Source organism: Chinchilla lanigera, unplaced genomic scaffold (assembly GCF_000276665.1).
Source record: "Chinchilla lanigera isolate Chin_1 unplaced genomic scaffold, ChiLan1.0 scaffold00004, whole genome shotgun sequence".
Lineage (NCBI taxonomy): Eukaryota > Metazoa > Chordata > Mammalia > Rodentia > Chinchillidae > Chinchilla > Chinchilla lanigera.
This window is the reverse complement of record NW_004955405.1, coordinates 23,224,532-23,246,045: the sequence shown is the minus strand read 5'-3', so window position 1 is coordinate 23,246,045 and position 21,514 is coordinate 23,224,532. Positions and strand designations below refer to the sequence as shown.

Below are 21,514 nucleotides of genomic sequence, written 5' to 3'. Positions count from 1 at the left end.
CTCACTGAAACATCTAGAGGCAAAAAAGAAAAAAAAAAAAAACGAGTCCAAAAGATAAATTCTCGGCAACAGGGGCTATGCCCATTGCTTCTTGGAGCGAGAGAGGCAGTTAACTCCCTGAAACACCCTGGTTCAATATTTACCTGACAGCTTTGGTATCTTGACATTTCCCCCAGTGCATTTCCTTCTTTATCAAGTATTATTTTACAAGGGATTTCTTGTTAGACAGAACTCACATAAATCAATCTATAACAGAGGAATTTGTTTAATACATTTATTCTTTTAAGAAGTTGCATGACCATATTTCATCGACTTGTACAATAGGGGAAAAAAAAAGTCTTACTACTAAAACAGAGTTTGTGGAGACTGGTGCATGGTAAACCTATTTAGTCTTTTCAGAGGTTCATTCTTAGATTTTAATGTTAAATAATAACAACTATTCATTGAAGCTGGTCTCACTGTATATCTTGACCTTTAGCAATTCCACACACAGCAGCTTATTGTGGTATCCTTTAAATATGAGAAATAAGAATGGTTTATTTTGCCATTAAAAGAAAAATAAAAGAGTACTGTATGTTACATGGCCCATGAAATATTGGCGGTGTGCTCCTTGGCTTTCATTCGAAGAACTGCAATACTGGAAGACCTCCTTTCAAACTCTGGCTTTGTTTCAAATGCATGTCCATTGGTAGCCCCAGTAAGAAGAGAGTCAGTGAAAAAATTGTTGAGGGGCACATGGCTGAACTGATTCTGGTGGTTTGAAAACCCTGTGTAACTGGAGTCTGTCCGAGGCGAGTGAGAATAAGGTGTCATGCAGGAGGAAGTATCACGTGGTAACATGCATGAAGTAACCACAGAACCACCACTTGCATTTCCTGCCCACAAATTGTTCTGAATCTGGAATATATAAAACAACAAATATTACATTCACGCTCTCTTGCTTTTGTTCTCTCACTTTCTTAAATTATATTTACTAAATTTGGTTAACTATACATTATTTCCCCTTATTGAGTGGTCTCTAATTACATTCTAAATGCATAAAACAATGCCCAAAAATAATAATTTGAGAAATTCTTTTGATTTGTATCCTGTAATAGAACTTCAAAACTCACACAGTTGACCACATAAAATACTATGAAAACATGTTAATCTCTTAAGTATTCTTTTTATAGTCATTATTTTTAAGTGCATCTGGAAGATTTAGTCATGATTCAAGACTTAGATTCATATGCTTAGAAAAAAGGTTTAAAATATGGTTTTAAACCTAAAGATTCATTGTGCTAAACAAAACGACATAATTGCATTTCTTAAGTTCTGAAGCTGGGCTCCGCGGCAGTTTTTTGTTGTTGTTGTTATTTTTGTTTGTTTGCTTGCTTTTTGGAAATCATTGCTGATATTAGGCCATTTCATCTGTAAAGATATTTTTATCAAATTCATTTTAGAAAATATTTACCACCTCATTTTTAAGCCTATAGCCTTGAATAAATAGCTCTGAGAATTTGAGAAAAAATATATGTATGTTTTAAACATTTATTGTATTATTAATGCATTAATACGTAGTGATTTGAAACAGATCTGCTACATGTAAAGCCAACTTATAATTTTAAAACATGAACCACTGACAAATAATGGAAGCACAGCTACAAAAATGACGTTAGAAAAATAGCAAATGATTATACAGTAAATACTGCAGAATATCATATATAAGATTGAGTCTGTATTATAATTTGTTGGTTTTTTTTTTTTTTTTTGGTTTTTCTCCGGTACTGGGAACTGAACTCACGACCTTGCGCTTGCCAGGCAGGCACTTTTGCTGCTGAGCTAAATCCCCAGACCCTGTATTATAATTTGTGCATAAGAAATTCACAGTTCATATTAGTAAATTTCCACAAAAACAGTTCAATAAAATATTATTAACGGGCATGATTTTTTCTAATATTTCTAGCACACAAAACAGACATTCAGAACTTACATGAAATTTAAATAGGAAATATCTCAATCTTAACAATCAGACTACTTTAAAAAAGTGATCACATGCATCATTGGGAATCATACAGAAAATCATGAGAAACTGCAGGCACTGGGGTAAAAATAGAAGGAAAAAGTTGTGTGGTATAGCAGTTCAAAGACACTCAAACTTGGAAAATGAAATAACATTGTATGCTTTTTGCAATGTGATTTAATACATTTGAATTCAGAAATTACTCGTTCACCCTATCCACCTTTCTCATCTTGTTAAAGCAATAATAGAACAATCAATGATTTCAACACACAAACAGTATCTTCCTGTATTCTGACATAAAGATTCCAGGTATACAACCTCTAGTGTGCTTTTACAAGACTTACACTTGAATCAACTCTGACAACTTATATCCAGTGAGCAGCAGAAAGATATGTTTATACATCTTCTAGATCACACTGACACAGAAGTTTCTCTGTCACTCAAAAATGGATGATTTAACCAATGTCAAGACATAAGAGGAAAACCTACACAAGTAACTTTGACTTTTACGTGGAGCTTCACTGGGTGGCAAGATGCTTATTTCTGCGTTGTTTTTAAAATAATCCCTTGTACAATTATATGCTCCTTTAAATGTTACATATTTATATGTAAACACTGATATAAAAATATAGGGAGAGAGCTACATATCTGCGTCCAGATATATATGTGATGATTTGCATATTGTATCAATCCTTAAATCATCATGGGCTATGTTCTTTTCCTTTTTGCTCACAGTCCTGTATGTATTTAACTTTAGCCAAAATATAATGATTGGTGCCAGCGACTGCTGAGTTATGTGTCTCAAACGAACAAGGGTGCTGTTAATGCCATTACTCTGTCAGACTACCCCTTCTTGCTTAATCTGGGTGATTTTTCCTCCGACATTCAATCAAACCTTGTACTATACTGCAAAAACTCAGCCCCATGTCTGACAAAGAGCTTTCAGAAATGAAAGTAAACCTGCTTATTTTTGAAAAATCAAATGAGAAAGAAGATAGTGATAGAGAAAAGTTATTTATAATTTATTTATTAGAGGATTTTTCAATTTATATGTAACGTTGTTGGAATTTATTAAATTTATGATCCACATTCCAGAAAATACGTTTGCAACTAAGTAAAAATGTGAAAATAAGGAAGATAATCCATAAGTATAAATGAAAAAAGTACTTTGTTCCTAGGAGAATTATCATTAATGTACCCGTCACTTTAAAATTCCTCTAAAGTCTAATATATTGATACAATTAAGAGGCAAGTAAGTTTATTGTGATCAAAACTTCCTATCTGGAGATTATCAAGCATATTAAATGTATTACTTTTCATGAAACAATTTGTAATATATAAACATGTTTCTGAGCAGAGAAAACTGACTAAAACAAATGACTATAGGAATGTTTTAGTTGGCTTTCATAGATAACCAAATACTTTGAAGATTTTGCCCCTTATTCCCAAGAGCAGAGACTCTCACATTTTTAACGATATATTTTGTTTCCATGACCTCTCTCTCTTCTTTGCGCCCAGACCACAGTTCCTTTCATTTTTAATTTTCTGGCTTGTTTTCATTTGACTTCAGATACCTAGTATGTTTCCATAGCAAAATGTAGCTGCAAATCATAAAATAATATCCCCAGTGAATTGTGATTTTACTTCCTCAGAAACACTCTCTGTCAAGATGTCTATTTGGTGATGAGGATCAGTATCAGGCACATCATCAATTAATTACCACTTCTTGGGCAGGTACCATGAATACGTTTAATTGTTTCAAAACATTAAAAGTGAGTGTTTTTATTACCCTCATTTTGTAGAACATAAAACTAAAGAATAAAGAGCTGAAAACCTCCATTCATGATTCCATAACTCCAATACCAGAGAGCAAATCTGAACCTAGGAAATCTGAAGAAATGCTCCAAGAATGTAATTGGTTTCTTGAGCTATAACAAGTTATTTACCTGTTTATAATCTTAATTTAAGAGAAGTTCTAGGTTCTAATTTCTGAAGGCAAAATCCATGATTATTGATCACAACTATTTCCTCTTCCTGAAGACTATCAGAATACATAATACTTCTTTAATAAACTGTATTGAAATACTTTTCAATTGAAAAATTTGATTGAAATATTTCTAAGAATATGAAATTCAGACAGATAAATTTTGCAGCTAAGATGAATATTTTATGAACAGTTTCTAATAATATATCTAAATGTTGTTTCAGGATTTGAACTCTAGTATCACTGCATTCTATAATCTCAACAGCAATCATGACTACATTCCTAGATCTTGCTGTATTTACCCAAAGAGATTTTTTTTTTAATTAAAACATTCTCTATCACAGATGAATTTCTTTGGAGATTCTGACTGATTAAACATGAGTGTTAATTCAGGGTATCTGTATTAAAGTGATGGTAATGACAGTACAAACACGCAATTCTCATAATCAATTGAAACAAGGAAACATGACTGATATCCAACATCCTTCTGAATGCAAAAATCCTCTATATACCTCCATTTTTTCACTTCCTGTGGTAAGAAGCTCTGCTGTTGAGAAAAACACCTCATTTTTTTTTTTTGGAAAGCTCTGTAAAGATGAGCTATCTTCCTCTACGTATGTCCGCTATTTACGTTCCTTACAATGTTGCAAAACAAGTATTGTTTACAGTGAAAATCTTAAATGTCATTAGCAAACTGTGAAAAAATCCTCATTTCCCTTTCATCCAGGTAAACCTATCTAATGTTTTAAAATATTTCTCATATTACATATCTACTAGACTGCCTTTCTGATCATGTTCCTTTAAATGTGTCTGAGTTGTCAACAACTGTCACTTTTTTCAATATACTGAATCTACACAGACGCACAAAAAAAATATGCTAAGTATTGTCTGACCACTCTACAAGGACTGTAGCACTTACCATCTTTGCTCTAAGATCATCTACTTCTGTTACCACTGGAAGGTGACACTTGATTAAACAACAAAGTTGTCTTACCGTGTAGTTGACTAAATCTGCTGTTATCAAGGTAGCCATTCCCTGGTGTTCTTCTATCTGTATAGAAAATCTGATCTTATATGGGTAGTATTTTTAAACTATGTGCTGATATCTAACAAGTTGTGCTAACTAAAACATATTTGTCAACGGGAGGGCCCATTAAAAAATCTCTCACTTACTGAAAGAAATGTTAGAGAGAAGTGTGGCACATGTGTGTAATCCCAGCAGTTTGGGAGGCTGAGGTAGGACTAGTCAAAGTTTAAAACCCAGCGGAATAACCTAATTAACTTCATGAAACCACGTCTCAAAACAAAAAATAAAATAGTGCTTAGGATATAGGCAACTCAGTGGAAAAGCTTTAAGTTCAATCCCCAGTACTTTCCAAAAAAAATTTATATTTGTTACTGAATTATAGAAGAAGGGCTCTTTTTCTGAATTTTGTGACTCTTCATAGACACTACAAAAGCAGTACCTAGCATTTAATGATATCTTGTGGGATATTTTTAGACTTTTAAAATTGTATAATATTCAAAAGCTTTAAAACAGAAACATTACAAAAGATTGCTCACATCATTCCCTTGTGTGTGTGTTTCTTAAAAAGAGAAGACTGCGTCTACTTTTTGTCTTTGCTCTGTTTCAAAGCAATAGGGAACCTAAAAATATTCCATGTTTTAATGTATTTTACAATGTTTTTTAAAGTTCTAGGGGTGTGTCCAAAGCACTGTCCAGGAAACAGCCAAATGCCTCCATCAGCATCAATGGAAGTTCAGCTGACTTACTACACACTATTTTGAACATGTGCCTTTAACGTTTTTCTAATCAAATAAAAAGTTAGCACTTATTTATTCCATGACTTTGGAATTATAAAGAGAAGTTGCTGTTTTGTATGATTCTTTCCAAACTGAAGCAAATTCATTTAACATTCATTTTTCCTATAAGGAATTTAAAGCAATAGAGAAAGACAAATATATACATCTATGTACTAAGAGTTCTTCACTGGGGATATACGTTTGTAAAGAAATAAAGTATTACAGTAAATCATGAATAGAAAGTTATATTTCTTCATTTACCTAAGAAACTTCATTTAGAGACATTCTTTATATCCAAAAGTGTAAAACAGATTTTGGTATACTAAATCCAATGTCTATTACTAACGTATTTGCTCACTTTATAGCAGTTATTTTTAACAATGTTTAAAAAGCTTCTAAAAGCAATATGAGTTTGTTAATCTTTGTCTATGTTGTAAAGTAGAATGGTATGAAAATCAATTTCATGGAAATATTTTATATTTTATATCCTAATGTTAGTACTACTTAGAAGACAATGGCCTTTTGAATTCAACAGAAATACTGAGCAAAGTGAAAACTATATAAGTAACAACCCTCTCTTAATTTTAAAATATCTCCAAAACAACTATAATATTTTTCTATTAAAGTGAGTTTAACTTGCTCATCCTCTACAAATAGACTGCTCCTGCCTATCACCAACATGTGTAATATGTACACACATTTTGCTCACACATCACAATGCATGTACATTTGTGCTACCCTCACATGTTCACCTGCTTCCCCGTGGTAGTTAAATTATACATTGTTTTAAAAGAATTCGGGGATTCATCAAGAACTACCTGTGATCTTCTACCAACAACTTCCTCATGCTAAGACCCAAAAAGTTGATTTAGTATTTCATCATCAACAGAATGTTTACATTTATTGATGATATACTTTTCAATATTTACTATATAATTTATTAGCACACTATCACTAAATAATTTATCAAATTTTAATGTGATCTTTTAAAAATGAAAACATCAATTTCTACACAAGCAGTTTAATTTTTAAAGAAACTATTATATATTTTCTTAGCATATCCTTTCCTATAAAATTTAGGGTGATAAACTTCTAATAGAAATCATATGTTTACTAGCTTTCAATTTTTTTAATAGTCAGCTAACTTCAGGATCCCAATAATCTTTATACTTACATCATAAGTAAATCTTTCACAAGAACAGAAAGTATATCCTTAAATATTGAGTTTGCTGCCAGAAACTAATGCACCAGAGTTTTTCTGCATGAAAAAAAATCTCAATTTAAATTAACTAAGCACTAAAAAATACCAATTTGAAAATATCTTAGGAGCTACTTGAGATAATAGAGCACACCAGTAATATCTACTGATTAGGTCTAATTTTCCTCAGGAATATTTAAAATGCTATGAAAAGTAAAAAGATTTCAAAAATCAATTTATATTTCAAATACTCCCAGAATACATTATTTCAGTATACAGTCACATACAATCAAAGTGATTCAAAATTGTTTATTCTAAAAAGACCACATATTAAATACAGATTGTCACTTTGATTTTGGAATAAAATTCTGTATTAGAAATGTGTACGAGCACTTAGAACAAGGAAGAGTGCCTTTTCCATTAAAACAGTTTCACTATGAGAAAGAAGTCACTTGAAACTAGCAATCTAAGAAGAAACTGCTTAGCAGAAAAATATATCTCTCTGGTTAGTGCCAGTGTTACTATTTCATCAGAAATGGTAACATTTGAAATTTTTATTATAATAATGTAAAAGTGTTTAAATTTTTATTATTCAATTAATATCTGAAAAATGCTTGAGGTCAATGATATAAGTACTGTAAGCTCCACCTTCTTCCTTTCCTTTAGTGTTGAATGCATCCTTAAATTTTATAGTAATAGTGATCATTAAAAACTATAATTTATGGCCAATTTCATCAGTCTTTAAAATAAATCCTTCCATGTCAACTAATTTAAGGAAAGAATGACATAATAGCACCTAGCCTTTGTTACTTATTATCAAGGAAAAAGGTTCTTATGGAACATTTTCCAGGCATTTGTTATGATGTTTTTCATGCATTTTAAGGTATACCTCATAGCTATCTGCTTCATCAGTGTTTGACTCATTTTAACTGACAGAATTACCCTATTAAAACAAATTCTCAATTACAAGAAAAATACGAACTATAAATTCATGAATGAAGTTTTTCCTGTGCATCTAAAACTTGTAAATCAAATCTGCAAATAATTTAATTTGCACAGAATACTTTTAATCACAGAGATTCCCACTTTGTTCAACACTTGCATACCAGTTTTAAACTTATTCTTAAAATCCTGAGTAAAGCTACTGATAATTCATTTTAAATTTATATTACTAACATAGTTGGAATCTGATTTTTCTGATTTTTGAAATCAACTGCCAGGTGATATAAGATTTTACTTATTTATACTATTCATGATAACCAAAAAGAAAAAAATTACAGAATTAAGAAGCTTATCACATTTGAGACCAGCCTAGGCAACATAGTAAAACTCCATATCAAAGAGTAATCATGAATATAAAAATAAATGTCACACATAAAGTTCAGGATTAAGTATAACAAGGTTTACCCTGGTGAAAAGAGTGTGAGTTGTAGATTTTAAACCACAGATCTCTGCACAGAGACCCGCTGGTGTTTGATGACTTTCTTTCCCACCTGGTTCTTCTCTACTTTCCTATGAAGAAGTTTTTATATATACAAGTTAACACTGGCACTCTGTAGCAATTTATTTTTATATTTTTCTTATTTGTTTTGTTAATCTATTCAATTTATTGGTTTACTTTTCTCTTCAAACATTAACTACTTACGACAGATTTAGCTAAATGCAATGCTTTAACAGTGACTAATAGTTTTCATAAAGCAAAAAAGCTGTTATTGTGTATAATCCTTAAATCACATTAAAAACCAGAATATCAATTTTAATAAGTTTATTATTGTAATATAAAAGAGGAATATACTTCACTTATTTAGGATGACCTTTTTATCTCTTAAATTTTTAGACTTTCAGCAAAATTAAAATTTATGAAACATATAATTGAGTAAAAATTAAATATTTCAACAAAATAATATTTTAAATTGTTCATTGTACCTAAGTGCACTTTCACTCAGTAGACACTAAAAATGCCTGGAGTACATATTTGTCATATATGCCTATATTCTTTATATATTTACATTAAGTATATATAATTTTCATATTTAATTAGCAGATTCAACTAATACAAACTACCTTTGTTTCTATAGCTTTAAAAGTTTCTATTTACTATTAGTGAGAAATTCAGCTATGTCAATATGACCTGTTGCCATAAAGATAATGATATTTTTGATCCCCTATTCATTATAACAGAAGTTTTACTGCATCATTATATGATCATCTCACTAGTCATTTCATAGACATAAGGACATTCATTACAAATGTACTGTCTCAATTATAAATATATTATTAACATTTTTAATGGCTTATTTGTTTAGTTTGAATATTGGAAGAGAGAATAAAAATAACTGAAAATATGATAGTTTCTCCAAATGTAAAAACTACTCCAGGTGATCTTAAATTGCTACACTGCACGGACTGAAAGTGCCAAGTGCCATATTTCTTATTTAGCTTGAATGAAAGGAAATTTTAACATAAGTACAGATACTGATGATATAAGAAAGTTACAATGAAACCTATGTTCAAAACCACTATTTAATGGAAACTTTAGAATTTTATTTTGGAAAAATGTATAATTATAATATTTGAAATAGTTTGTTAAATTAAATGCTACATAACTATAACCTTTATTTTAAATATCATGATGACTACAAATTACCTATGACTTGAATTCATCTCTTGATATGTTGGTATTGTGTGGGTTTCATTGTAGATTTGGTAAACATGGGTTTAGCGATGATTGTCCCGACATACGAAGTAAAACCTCATTCAGGTTTACTTAGTATGGTAATGAAGTCTTAGTTGAGATCTCATTTAAGTGAGGGAAAAAATTAACTTTTTCTGAACATTTTAGCAAAATTATTTTTTGCATGACAAAGTAATTCTGGTGAATTTAAATTATACTCAAACTTCTAACATTACTGTGCTTTGTTGTCCTAATTTAAACTACAAAGTATATTTAACTGTATTTAATCATTCTCTAGTAAAATTCACTCACAGATTGGATTGATTTAAGTGCTACTGTCTAAGGGAAAACTCGAAGCCACTTATTTAGGAGAGGTAGGACTTTAAAACAGAATTAATGATGACAAATGGACATGATATAATCACTAGCATTTATGGAAAATCATTAAGGACTTTGCATAAATAAGTTGCTCATTACTCACAAATGTCTCATGAACTTTTCTCCATATTTTATAAATGAGGAGAAATGTTTCTAGAGGTTAATGCATTTGGCAAAGACCTGAAAGCCATGAAGTGGCAAAGTCAGTGTTTGAATTCATGACTCTCTAACTGTGACACTCACTGGCATTACATGAATCCCTGCCTCTTCTCAAGTCCAAGGATTCAGCTCCACAGGCTATCAACACAGGATTTTCTGTTCTCTATTTAGAGATCACTTTAATACTCACAGTAAGAGAAACACCATCATCATCACCATCATCATCACAGCAGTAGCAGCAGCATCCATATATTAATAACAACTCCAACACTACTTGCAACAACACTGTTACATTACAAAGAACTGAAGAGTAATGAAATAAAGGACTTATGCAGTAATCTACCTAGTACATAATAACGTTAATGCAAATACAATTAATGCATATAATGCAAGCCAAAGCAAACAGCATGGAAATAATATTCCTTTGAAGAATGAAGACTGGTTATAATTCTCCACAAAATACTTAGACCCTAACTGAAAGTATTTTGCTAAACACAAAATATTTTAAATGTTTTGATTTTGCAATTTTTTTTTGAAACAAGGTCTCACTATGTAGTCTAGACTGGCCTTGAACTCACTAAATAGCCCAGTCTGGCCTCGAACTCACTGTGCTCCTCCTGCCTCAGCCTTTTGAGTGCCGAGGTAACAGGCACGCTAAATGCTTTAATTTTGATGTTATATATAGTGCTGACAGGTCCTTGCTTGCTTCTTAAATTCAAGACTAACAGTATTTAGCTCTCTGGTTCATTGAGTCTATTTTGTACCAAGAAATCTTTGCAGAATTTACTACTAACATTATATAGTTTGTAATTTATCTACAAAACAGAAGATGTTGTCTCTATCATTCGTTTATCACTCATACCTAAAGCAATACCTACCATATACTGTATTTGTTGATGAAATACAAACAAGGTTGCAAGAAAAAGTTAAGCTGGGAAAAGTCATAAAATCTTTCATCTATCAGCAATAAACTAGGTAAAACTTAACTGCTTAAGACCACAGAGACAGTTATAAACAGAAATGTAGAAAGTAGCGGTTTATTAAAAAATAATTATTTTCAATTTATAATCTAGTGTTAAGGAAATACTGGAGTGAATCAGTACTTTTAATTCTCATTTGTCCACCACATATATAATTTGCTTAATACAGATAAAATCTAACTCAGAACTGGATCATATTTTTAATCCTCTGCATTGCAAATAGGATGTAGACCCTTACATGACTCACCGCAATGTCAGTGAGAAAGTGCTGTTCTGATTGTGGATTCAGAAGTTTCAAGGAAGAAATATGTTCTAGGTGAGGGGAGAGGGTTTCAAAATAGAGGAAACAGATTTAGCACAAATGATGAGAATGCTATTTGTTATGTCTTGAACACCAGTGAATTTGTTAAATCATAATATTGCCAATTGCAAGTGACACTGTGGGCCAAACTACAAGACATTTTTTTCAAAGTGCTATTTTCAATATATCAAAACATGGTACCTTAAAGTATGTTACTGGGTACAGTTGCATACACATCTCATATTCTTATTAATTTGCTATTAAAGATAAAGAGGCTTAAGAAAAAAATTCTGAAACTGTCTAAAAGGTATTGACACTCTGTTATATATCATTATTATATACATTTTAAAATAGAAGCATCTTTCTACTTTTCCAAAGTGATGTAACATTTAGGGCCCAAACTGAATTATTTCATAAAGTGATACATTAAGGAGATAATGATGCATAAAGATCCCTAGATCCCTGAACTCAGAAAACTTGGGCTCAGAATTAATGAGCTAATACCTGTAAGGTGGAAGTACACTAGTACACTGCCTTCCCGACTTAAAATAAGCCCCCAGTTGGTAGTTATTACTTTTACAGCTATTGCTATTGTTGCTTCAGAGTAATGAAAACCATTTGAAACAAAATATTTAAAACATTTTAATAAGCATTAATTACCAACCACCAACAAACATTTTCTATGTTATATATAGATACCTTTATGCTAGGTACAGTGATTATCCACACTGAGCAGACTTGAGGAGAACATTTTCTAAATCAACTCTGTTTTTCATGTATTTCTGTGTATGTTTTTGTTTTTCTGCCAAATTGTTAATTCTCTATTTTTGTTCTGCCTCCAACAGTTTCTAGTTTCCAACTTTTTTGTAGCTAATATTTTTTTCTCTAATTAGGAACAGTAAGCAAATTTAACATCTTACTGCACTGAATTGAGATTCTATTTCAGTTCCTATTCCTTCCTTTATAAATTGCTATTTTGAGGCCACATGATAAAAAGCATTTCCTTTAGGCTGAAGCTGGGGAGATGATCTTGAGATAATTCTTTTCAACACAATGAGAAAAGTGTACCACATATTTTCAAGTTGAAAGATAATTCTTTGTTGGTATCAACCAGTATCTACAGCGAGAAGCTGACCAAACTTAATTTCAGAATTTTTGCCAACCAAATATTAAATGACTTACCAATATAGATGAGACTATGGACTTTACAGTATTTGTTTTATTGTTCTTCATAAAGTTCATTGTCCAAATAAATTCAACATAATTTCTCGCTATTCCTTTTCTTTGGTATAACCAAGAACATAAATTATGGCGAAGTCACAGGGAGAATTAGTGCAAAATTCTCATGGTTTTAGGAAAGAAATTCTTTAATCCTTTGTTAGAGTGAAAAAATGTTATTAAATGTATGATTTTATATACCATTTCCTTTCCTGTTTTAGCTGCTAGTTTATCTCATTTTAAAAACTGGTATCTAAAATTGTGAGGCACAATAACACAACAGCAAAATAATCCTAGGAAAAAGAGCTCACTAGTCAGTATATATCATGCCCTTTTAAGATTTAATAGATGCCAGATCCTAGTCTAAATGTCTTATAAAAAACTGACGGAGAAAAGAGAGTCAGAGATAAAACAACCAATAGCCCAGGAACACAAAAGCAGAAAATAGAAACAGTTTATTAAAAAAAAAGAATGAAGACTGAAAGAACGAGATGCCAAAGACATATCAAAGTCAAGTGCAATAAACGTATTCCCAAGAATGCTGAAAGTCTATCTGAAAAGAGTTCATAATTTGTTAACATATTCCTAAAGACATCCAGTCAGGAGTTCAAAATCATATAAAGTACATATCATCTCAGGTATTTTTTATTTTGTTTCACTGGTTGCCAGTAAAATCTCTCTCCCCTCTGAGCTAAACTGGAGATTTGAACAATGCACTCAAGTCTTAGACTTCTTTGTTGTTAATCCATTAATCCTTCAAACATTTCAATATACTCAGTGGGACAGATGGTCTATGGTATACATTAAAATCTTGCACCTAGAAGTCACATTTGACTAATCAAACTGGGACTTCATCACTAATGAGTAAATACTTCCCCTGTTTATACCTCAGGGTCCTTATCTGAGAACTATGGATAATTAACAACACCTATCACATAAGGTGGTTGTGAGAGTTAAATAAGCTAATATACATAACCTGCTTAAAACCCTGCCTGGAAAAAGAATAAGGAAACAGTAGTGCTAACAGTGACAGAACACTACAGTCCCTGACCTCACAGAGCTTGGAGTCCAGAGGGAAAACATCCTCATAGCATTTTGTGTAAAACTCAACTGAGACTTAGAAATACACGGTGAACAAAATTCTACTAGCCCTTTGGTAACAAGTAACCAGGAGTATACTAATATCTTAAAAGGGTAAAACAAGTTAACTGCTTTAAAATGAACTGTAAAACAGAAACAATATATTTCTTGTAACAGACATGGGACATTTATTTAAATGGTTTTCACAACATTTATCTTCTAGAAAAAGTTCAGTTGTAGCACCTCTTTAGAGACTCCCGTTAAGGAACCATTGCTGCGACCATGGACCAGTTTTATAACTCACACGGACATTTTTCCTAATTTGAAAATGAGGGATTGAACAAGCGCTAAAGTTTTTAAGATACAATTACAATAAACAATTTGATGAATTTATTTAGAGGACTGAGGTTCTCACAATTGGCATTTAAGGAACACAAAAGATCTAAATACATAAAATATAAAATTAAAGGACTAAAGTTACATTCATATAGTACGAATTTATAGCTGAAGGAGTCAATATCCTTCTTTGGGGTTGGCATGGTCTACTTAATGAACTATCAAGGCATTTGTCCAGCATGTACATTTCCAACATGAATTCATAGCAGTCTCTTATGATGCATATCACTTAGGAATAAAGGAGCTAATGAATGGCTCATTCCTTATAATTTTCATATTCTTTATCTTGTATCAAAAATACCATTCTAAATATCATCAGTCAGTAACAAGAGAAAGCAATGTGAAGCAAATGTGTCTTCATTTACACATATGTGTAAATGAACATAAAATATCCACTCTCCTAACTAAAAGGAAAACTGAGAATAAAATTATGAATACTTTCTGGAATGAAGCAAGAGAGGTCCCATTATGCAGAGAATGTCACTTATGCATAATTAATTCTTTAAATAATGTGCATAAGTCATAAAGGACTAAATGTGTCCTTGAGCCAAAGGGCAGCACCAAATTTGAAAACACACAGGAGTAGAAAGTAGAATTGAGGCCTGAAAAGTCACCTTTAACACCAGGTTACAGCATGATCCATGAAACAGGAGTCAAGAGAGTGCATGACAGGCGATGCCTTATTCTTGTTAAAAAGTTAACAGAGAGCAGAGCCTTCATGCTAAATGTACAGTAAAATGAAAAGACTTTTATCATTCAGTGATGTTATTTTGTTTCTCGCAATGTATCACAAACTCTAAAAAGGCAGAAACAATGAAATAATTTTTAAGAGAAAGACTCTGCAAGAAAATAACCACAAAATAAATCATTCGGTGAAAATCAAAATCTGACAAACATGGAAACACGTCAGCTGGAGGTTAAAATTTCCTTTTTGACTACTATATCAGGTACAATGCAGCCTATGTTCAGGCTCTGAAGAATATACAAACCACATCTATTTTTCTGGATCAGCAGCCGATGTAGTTTACCATACCTGTGGGTAGCTGTCAGTCCTTGGCAAAACTGATATATCATAGGTGGCTGCAAAGTGGCTTTTAGCCTGTTGTATTTGGCCATAACGTTCTCTTTTTCTCCACTTCGCCCTTCGATTTTGAAACCACACCTAATTTTTCAAAAAAAAAAAAGTAGAATTTTAACAAAGAAATAGTTGATAAATCACAGTTAATGTTAAAAAGATTTCAAACCCTGAAGGAAAACCAGATCGATAAAATGATTTACAAAATTATTAATTTCTTCACGTCAGAAAAGAATCCATAAATTTTATTTTCTCTTCTACCTGATATGATAAATGTTAACTCCATGAGCAATAGAATTTCACAGGAAGAGCTGAGAGATATTGCAAAACTTTTCCTGATTTGTCAGTGCCTCTGTTTTCTTATTTGTAAAAATAAGAGAATTAAATTCTATACTCTTGAATATTATTTATATCCCCACATTATGGTGGATAATCTTCCTCCAGGAGAATGTTACAAATCTCGGAAACAGTTATAACTTTTTACTTTGGGGTTATGCCATAACAGGAACCCATCCAATCTATGATGAAATTAATGTGAGTCTATTAAAAATTATCTTTAAAACATGTCACAAAGTGAAGACTTTTCTAGGTTGTACTTACACTTAGATAATCTTCTAAAAATTAAACATAAGGGTTGAATCTGAAACATACTACAGTGGTGGAAATATTTTAATTATTTACAAGTAGAAAAAATAAATATTAAATGGTACATGGCAAGGATTGTATGAACTGTGGTTTTATAATGTCTAAATGTACTACTACATAAACAATATCATTCACTTTGTCTTGCAGGAAATGCTCAGATATGTCAGTAATTTCTCTAATTTAAAACATTTACAAGTAATATAAGTAATACAAGAAGCAGGGATATAGAACCAAGTGTTAAGAATGCCAATGAGTTAGTATGACCTCCTCCAGATCAGTAAATTTTTTTTCACAATTTCTCTACACGTGAGAAATATTTATCCTAAGAACCATCTTCTCAAAGGATTCATTAATTTTTTTTAACAGTAGGAAATTTTACCAAGGAACAGACAGCTCCTGAAAGAGACAAGAGGAGACACAGAAAATGGGCTGCCCAGGATTCATTAATTTAAACTTCTGCTACTCCAAAAATTTTACTTTTCATATTATAATGTATTGAAGCAAGATAAAGAAAATTATACCCTATATAGAAACGTGGATACATGGAATAGATAATAAGCCGCTTTTAGGAATCCCTTTTGTCTTTTTTATGCTAGGTGAAAATATAATATATTTAGAAAAGAAACGAGAAATCAGCTATAAAAATGCAAATTGTGAAAAGCCTTTCTTTGAAACTTACTTGAAATTTTACATTGGTTTTGATTCCCCACTATAATATTCTCCATGTCTTTATACCTTTATAAATTTGTCTACCGAACATTACTGTTTAATGTTAAATCTATATTGCAAATTTAAAATGGCACTTGCAGAGTTTTCATCAGTTAAAGCAGGACAAAAGCTACCTGTTTAGTATGTTTTCACAGTCACTGCTGGTAGTAAATATTATCCATTACACCCAAAGCTTGAGACAAAAACTGTGTTTAGTTTTTGTTTTCATTTTTTGCTGTCTCTACAGAAGGTACCAAGAACATACTAAGGGATTTACTAATGAGGTTTTTTTTGGGGGGAGTTTGCACCCACTGACAAAAAGACCTTGACCATCTCCTTAAGTGGGTGCCAATTACCACTCTCATGTGAGAAGCAGGAAGGAGAACAACCTGAGTAAATTAGGTTCAGGTTGACTCTGTGCATGTTTTCGGACTACAACAATCAGTACGTAAGGGGAAAACATGCATTGTACACAGCTGATCACCCCATATGTAAACATATTTTTCTATGGTTACAAGTATAACTAATTTAAATATATGGACACAAAACACAAAACACACATGCAGGACTGGTGTTAGTACATGACAATTTTAAAATTCTTTGTTAGCACAAACTTTCTATATATTTACTTCCTGAACTGAGATAAAATAACCATTTGTGTCCACAAACTCAAGCAAAAAAATCTGCTGCTTGTTATCCCTGCACCAGATGTTGTCTTTAACGATGTACCAGCCCTACACTGCCTTAATTTTAAGAAGCAATACTTACTCCATTCAGAATAAAATTTTTCACTACCTATTCATTTCTCCATACTGATGGTGTATGCAAATAGTAAAATTCAGTATTTTCCTAAAGTAGGAAGAATACACACAAAGATAAAAGCCATTCTCCTGAAACAGTACTGCATTTGAAACTCTTATTAATTGGGAACTAAAAAATATAATTTAATTACATCAACTCTTGCCAAAATAAAATATTCCTAAGAGAAGGAATTTTTGTTTAGTAAATTTTGTTTTTTCAAATTATTTAAGAAACTGTTAAACACATTAAATCATCAGATTTTATAATTTAAATAATTTTACATAATAGAGCAGTACATATAAAAATTTCTTTAAGTGCATTTTACTGTGTAAAAACTGTGTAATTATCTAGACTGTTTAAAAGTAAAGTGGATTAGTATGTGCTGACAACTGCTAGCGTTAGAAAATTCTAAATGACCTAGTTGACATTTCTTTAATTATATTAATAAAATATTGTATGGTATACATAACAATTGTAACATTATTTCATTTTTTTCTTTTATAGTAACTCATCGTACATGAAATTGTGGATTTATAAGCATTATACAAATAATTTACAAATACCTTGGAATATAGTCTAAAAAGTATGTCAATACTTGGTAAAACAGAAACAAAATTAAGTAAATTCATTATCATAGATAGCTATAATCCTGTTCTTCATTCTTTCAAAATTACAGTCATATATACTATCATATTCTGTTCATCCTAAATGACTTAATTTTATGCCTGTGTAATTACTCATGTTCAAGTATTCTGTGTGAGTTGTCAAAACTTTTCCAAGTAAAAAGAAAGTTTAATGGCTCTACATGTATAAATATTGTATTGTGTGTCATCAGCTCCAGAATCAGTTTCTCTGTATGCAACAAAATACGATGGTTCAAGTATTCCTCTTTTCACCACACCCCACTACAAGACTTCCGTTTAACTCCTACCTGGACCCTGGCTTCGGTGAGCTCTGTTCTCAGAGCAAGCTGTTCTCTGACATATACATCCGGGTAATGGGTTTTCTGAAAGACCTTCTCCAGCTCCTCCAGCTGCAAACTGGTAAAAGTGGTTCGGTGTCTTCGCTTTTTACTGCTGGATACGTTGCTGTCACATTTATCCCCAAGTTCATCCATTTCTCCCTTCTCCGGCATTCCTTTCCCGGGAGACATCCGGAGGGTGCTGCAGTTGTCCATGGCTCTGTTCAGTTCCGTGTGAAGGGGCTGTCCTTCTACTTTGGTGATCCCATAGTTCACTGCACCCAGAGGGAGAAAACAGCAATTCTGAGGATTGTGAAACACACCTCTCTGAAGAAATTAAATTGAAGCAATTTAAAGCATCTGGAAGTAAGTCTGTTAATGATTCACTGTGCCGCTATTAACTTGATCATCACATGATCTGCAACTATTAATTCACTGAGGAACAGGTTTAAAAATCATTTTTGAATGTGTACATGGAACTCATAATTTGCCAAAACCTACAGACCTGTTTTATAAGGCTAATGTAATGGATGAGCACATAATGTACAATAAATTAATACCGTTAAACTAAAAGATGCTCTAGACATAAAAACAAAAACCTGAGTAACCATAATTTCAGAAAAATGAACAAGACTTAATGTAAATTATATATTTATTCACAAAAGACAAAATTGTGTAGCCCCCAAAATTTCAATTTTAAGTAATACCTATATATATATATATATAAACATCTAAAAGTTATCTTTTCCCTCCACACAAAATAGATGGACTATAGACTTACGGGGACATTATTTGAGCATATTTTAAGTATTTTAACTGAATACTCATGTTTGACTGTAAAAACCTTTCAAAACATGATCTACTAAATTGAAAAATGAATTTTTTTTCTCCATTTTTGGAATGTTTCATGAAAAAGAGTAAGATTTAAGTAAACATCTTGCTTTAAAAACTCATCTTTCAGTTCTCTCTTAACTAGTTCATATTTCTGTTTAACTCATGATCTAAGTTTTAGGACAAAAAATTGTATCATTTCCGCTAGGAACACACAGAAATTAAAACATTACAAAGGATGACATCTGTTTCTCTGTGAAGAGGTGTTTTAATTTCGGTAATTTCCTCCAGATTTGATTGCATGCTTGCAATATGATATAAAACAAAAATATATCATATAATGTCACATGCACAAATACTCCGAATACACGCAGTAAAATGGGAGGCAATTTCTGGTTAAAAAAAAAAAAAAAAAGTCAACCATCCAGAGCAATTATATCTAATGAATGATCAACTTTTTTTCATTCATTTTTGTTTTTAAATTATTCCCATTTTAACAACCCTTTTAACTGTTATGCAAATGTATTTGACTTCAATACCTATGCAATTTAAATTCCTACTAGCGTTCACGCGGTGGAAGGAAGACGCGATGTAAAATTAAATATACAGAAGGGCCATTACCGATTAACAATACGGTTTTGTCTCCACGGACTGAGTTAAACGAGGAACTTCGGCAATTAGCGATGGGGGAGGGGCAGCGGAGGGGCTGAGGGCATTTCAGGAGAAAGACAGGATCTTTCCTAAATTAGGAGGACGGCCGCACGTGTTCAACCCACTCAGCACTTCCCTGCTAGAATACAACCTACGAGCGCGTACAAGTTTAAATGTTAATAAAGTGTAATAATCACTCGTTTCCCTTTTCGTTTGGATTCCTGACAATTAAAACACAAGACTGAGTCCACCTAGTAGCTAGCACAGGACTTTACAGAACACGAAAGTCCTGTCAAATCAAACAACTTAGTACAAATATCTGCGAGTTCCAAAAATACAGGCGATGATGTCTGGATACAGCCAGAAAGCTAAAAAATCATTGTATTAAGAAATTAACTGTTCGCGACTAAGTAAATAATTGAAACTATTTTACTCATTATTTACTCTATCGTTATGCCTTCCAAGTCAAAAGCAACCTGCAACAAGAATAAAATAAATAAAATAAATTTATTTACAGCCTGTGTAAAAAGTACTTCGATTACGGGCTCCTACAAACTAGCATCTTGCTAGATTTCTGAACTTTCATTAAACTGGGGGGAGGAGGCTTGTTGTAAATATTTCACACTTAATTCGTTTGTTGTTTTAGAGCACCCTGCTCACAAAAACGGCTTAACTGTGGAATATATACAATGATAAGGAAAAGTCCTTTTGGAATTGTAAACGTGCTTTAGCTGTCGCGATCTGAAATAATAGCTCTGTATTGGGTTACAAGATAGAAAAGATAGATGGTTTGTTTTGATAACATTTTGACTTTGAGATACTCGGGCGTTCAGGGTTGAAGATTTCACCCAGAAGCATTCCGAAAAGGGCTTCTTGGGTGACCTTTATTGTGGGGTCAAAAAAAATTAGATAATGCAGAATCCGAGAGTGGGTAATTGTGTCGGGTGATTCTTCTCTCCTTGCCCGCAGCTATTTAAATTGGTGTTGAACAAAATGTTACGTATTTCAAAAGCAAAATTAAAAAAGAGTAGAAATCACAAAAATCACACAAGCTAATAACCTAGCAACGTTGACAATTTCACAATGAAAAATACCTCCACGCCTTGAACAAAAGTATTGTGTTTTTGGTTTGGGGGGATTTTTTCCCAGATAAAGGAGCGCAAAGGTTTCCTTTCCTCCCCGAGGGTGGTGCGGTCCCCTCCTCAGCTGCGACCGCGGTCCGCTCCTCCGCCCCGCAGCGCGGCCGGCTCTCCAAGCCTTGCGCCTCCTCCACTGCACCGCCGGTATTTGCGCCCGAAGCGCTAGCCCTGGGGACCAGGTTAGAGACCCCCTGGCCTCGCGGAGGACAGACCCCGACCCCGCAGGGAGACCCTGGGTCCTGGTCCTCCCTCTCTCCCCGCAAGCCGCGCGGAATCGCCGCTGCCCAGCGCGCCCCGCTCCTGCGCCCCGCGCGCCCCTCCGCTCCCTCCGGCCGGTCCGCGCCGGGCGCCGCGACTCACCGCCGCCGTCCTGGCAGGGCGAGGTCCTCTCCAGGCGCACGTGATGCTCGGCGCGGGGCAGGGGCCCGAAGGCCTGCACGCATTTGCCGGCCGCCGCTTTGCCGTAAAAGGACTCATTGTCCAGCGTCTCCATAACGTGCTCCAGCGTGCCTCCTGCGCCCATGTAGAAG

The 21,514-nt window shown here is 33.1% G+C and overlaps 1 protein-coding gene across 5 annotated transcripts in view; it reads right to left on the bottom strand.

The window, feature by feature from the left end:
• Nucleotides 1-271: 271 nt before the first annotated feature.
• Nucleotides 272-21,514, bottom strand: part of Lrriq1 (leucine-rich repeats and IQ motif containing 1) — a 241,049-nt gene continuing 219,806 nt past the window's right edge. For 3 of the 5 annotated variants that reach the window (XM_013518073.1, XM_013518086.1, XM_013518087.1), the window contains 3 exons: nt 18,334-18,638; nt 15,207-15,335; nt 273-897 (listed from right to left, as the gene is read on the bottom strand). In XM_013518073.1, coding sequence (XP_013373527.1) covers nt 577-897; nt 15,207-15,335; nt 18,334-18,638 — 755 coding nt within the window. In that variant the 3' untranslated portion in view covers nt 273-576. Of the gene's footprint in view, nt 898-15,206; nt 15,336-18,333; nt 18,639-21,514 lie in introns of all 5 variants that reach the window. The other 2 variants (XM_013518081.1, XM_013518074.1) reach the window with 1 other exon arrangement.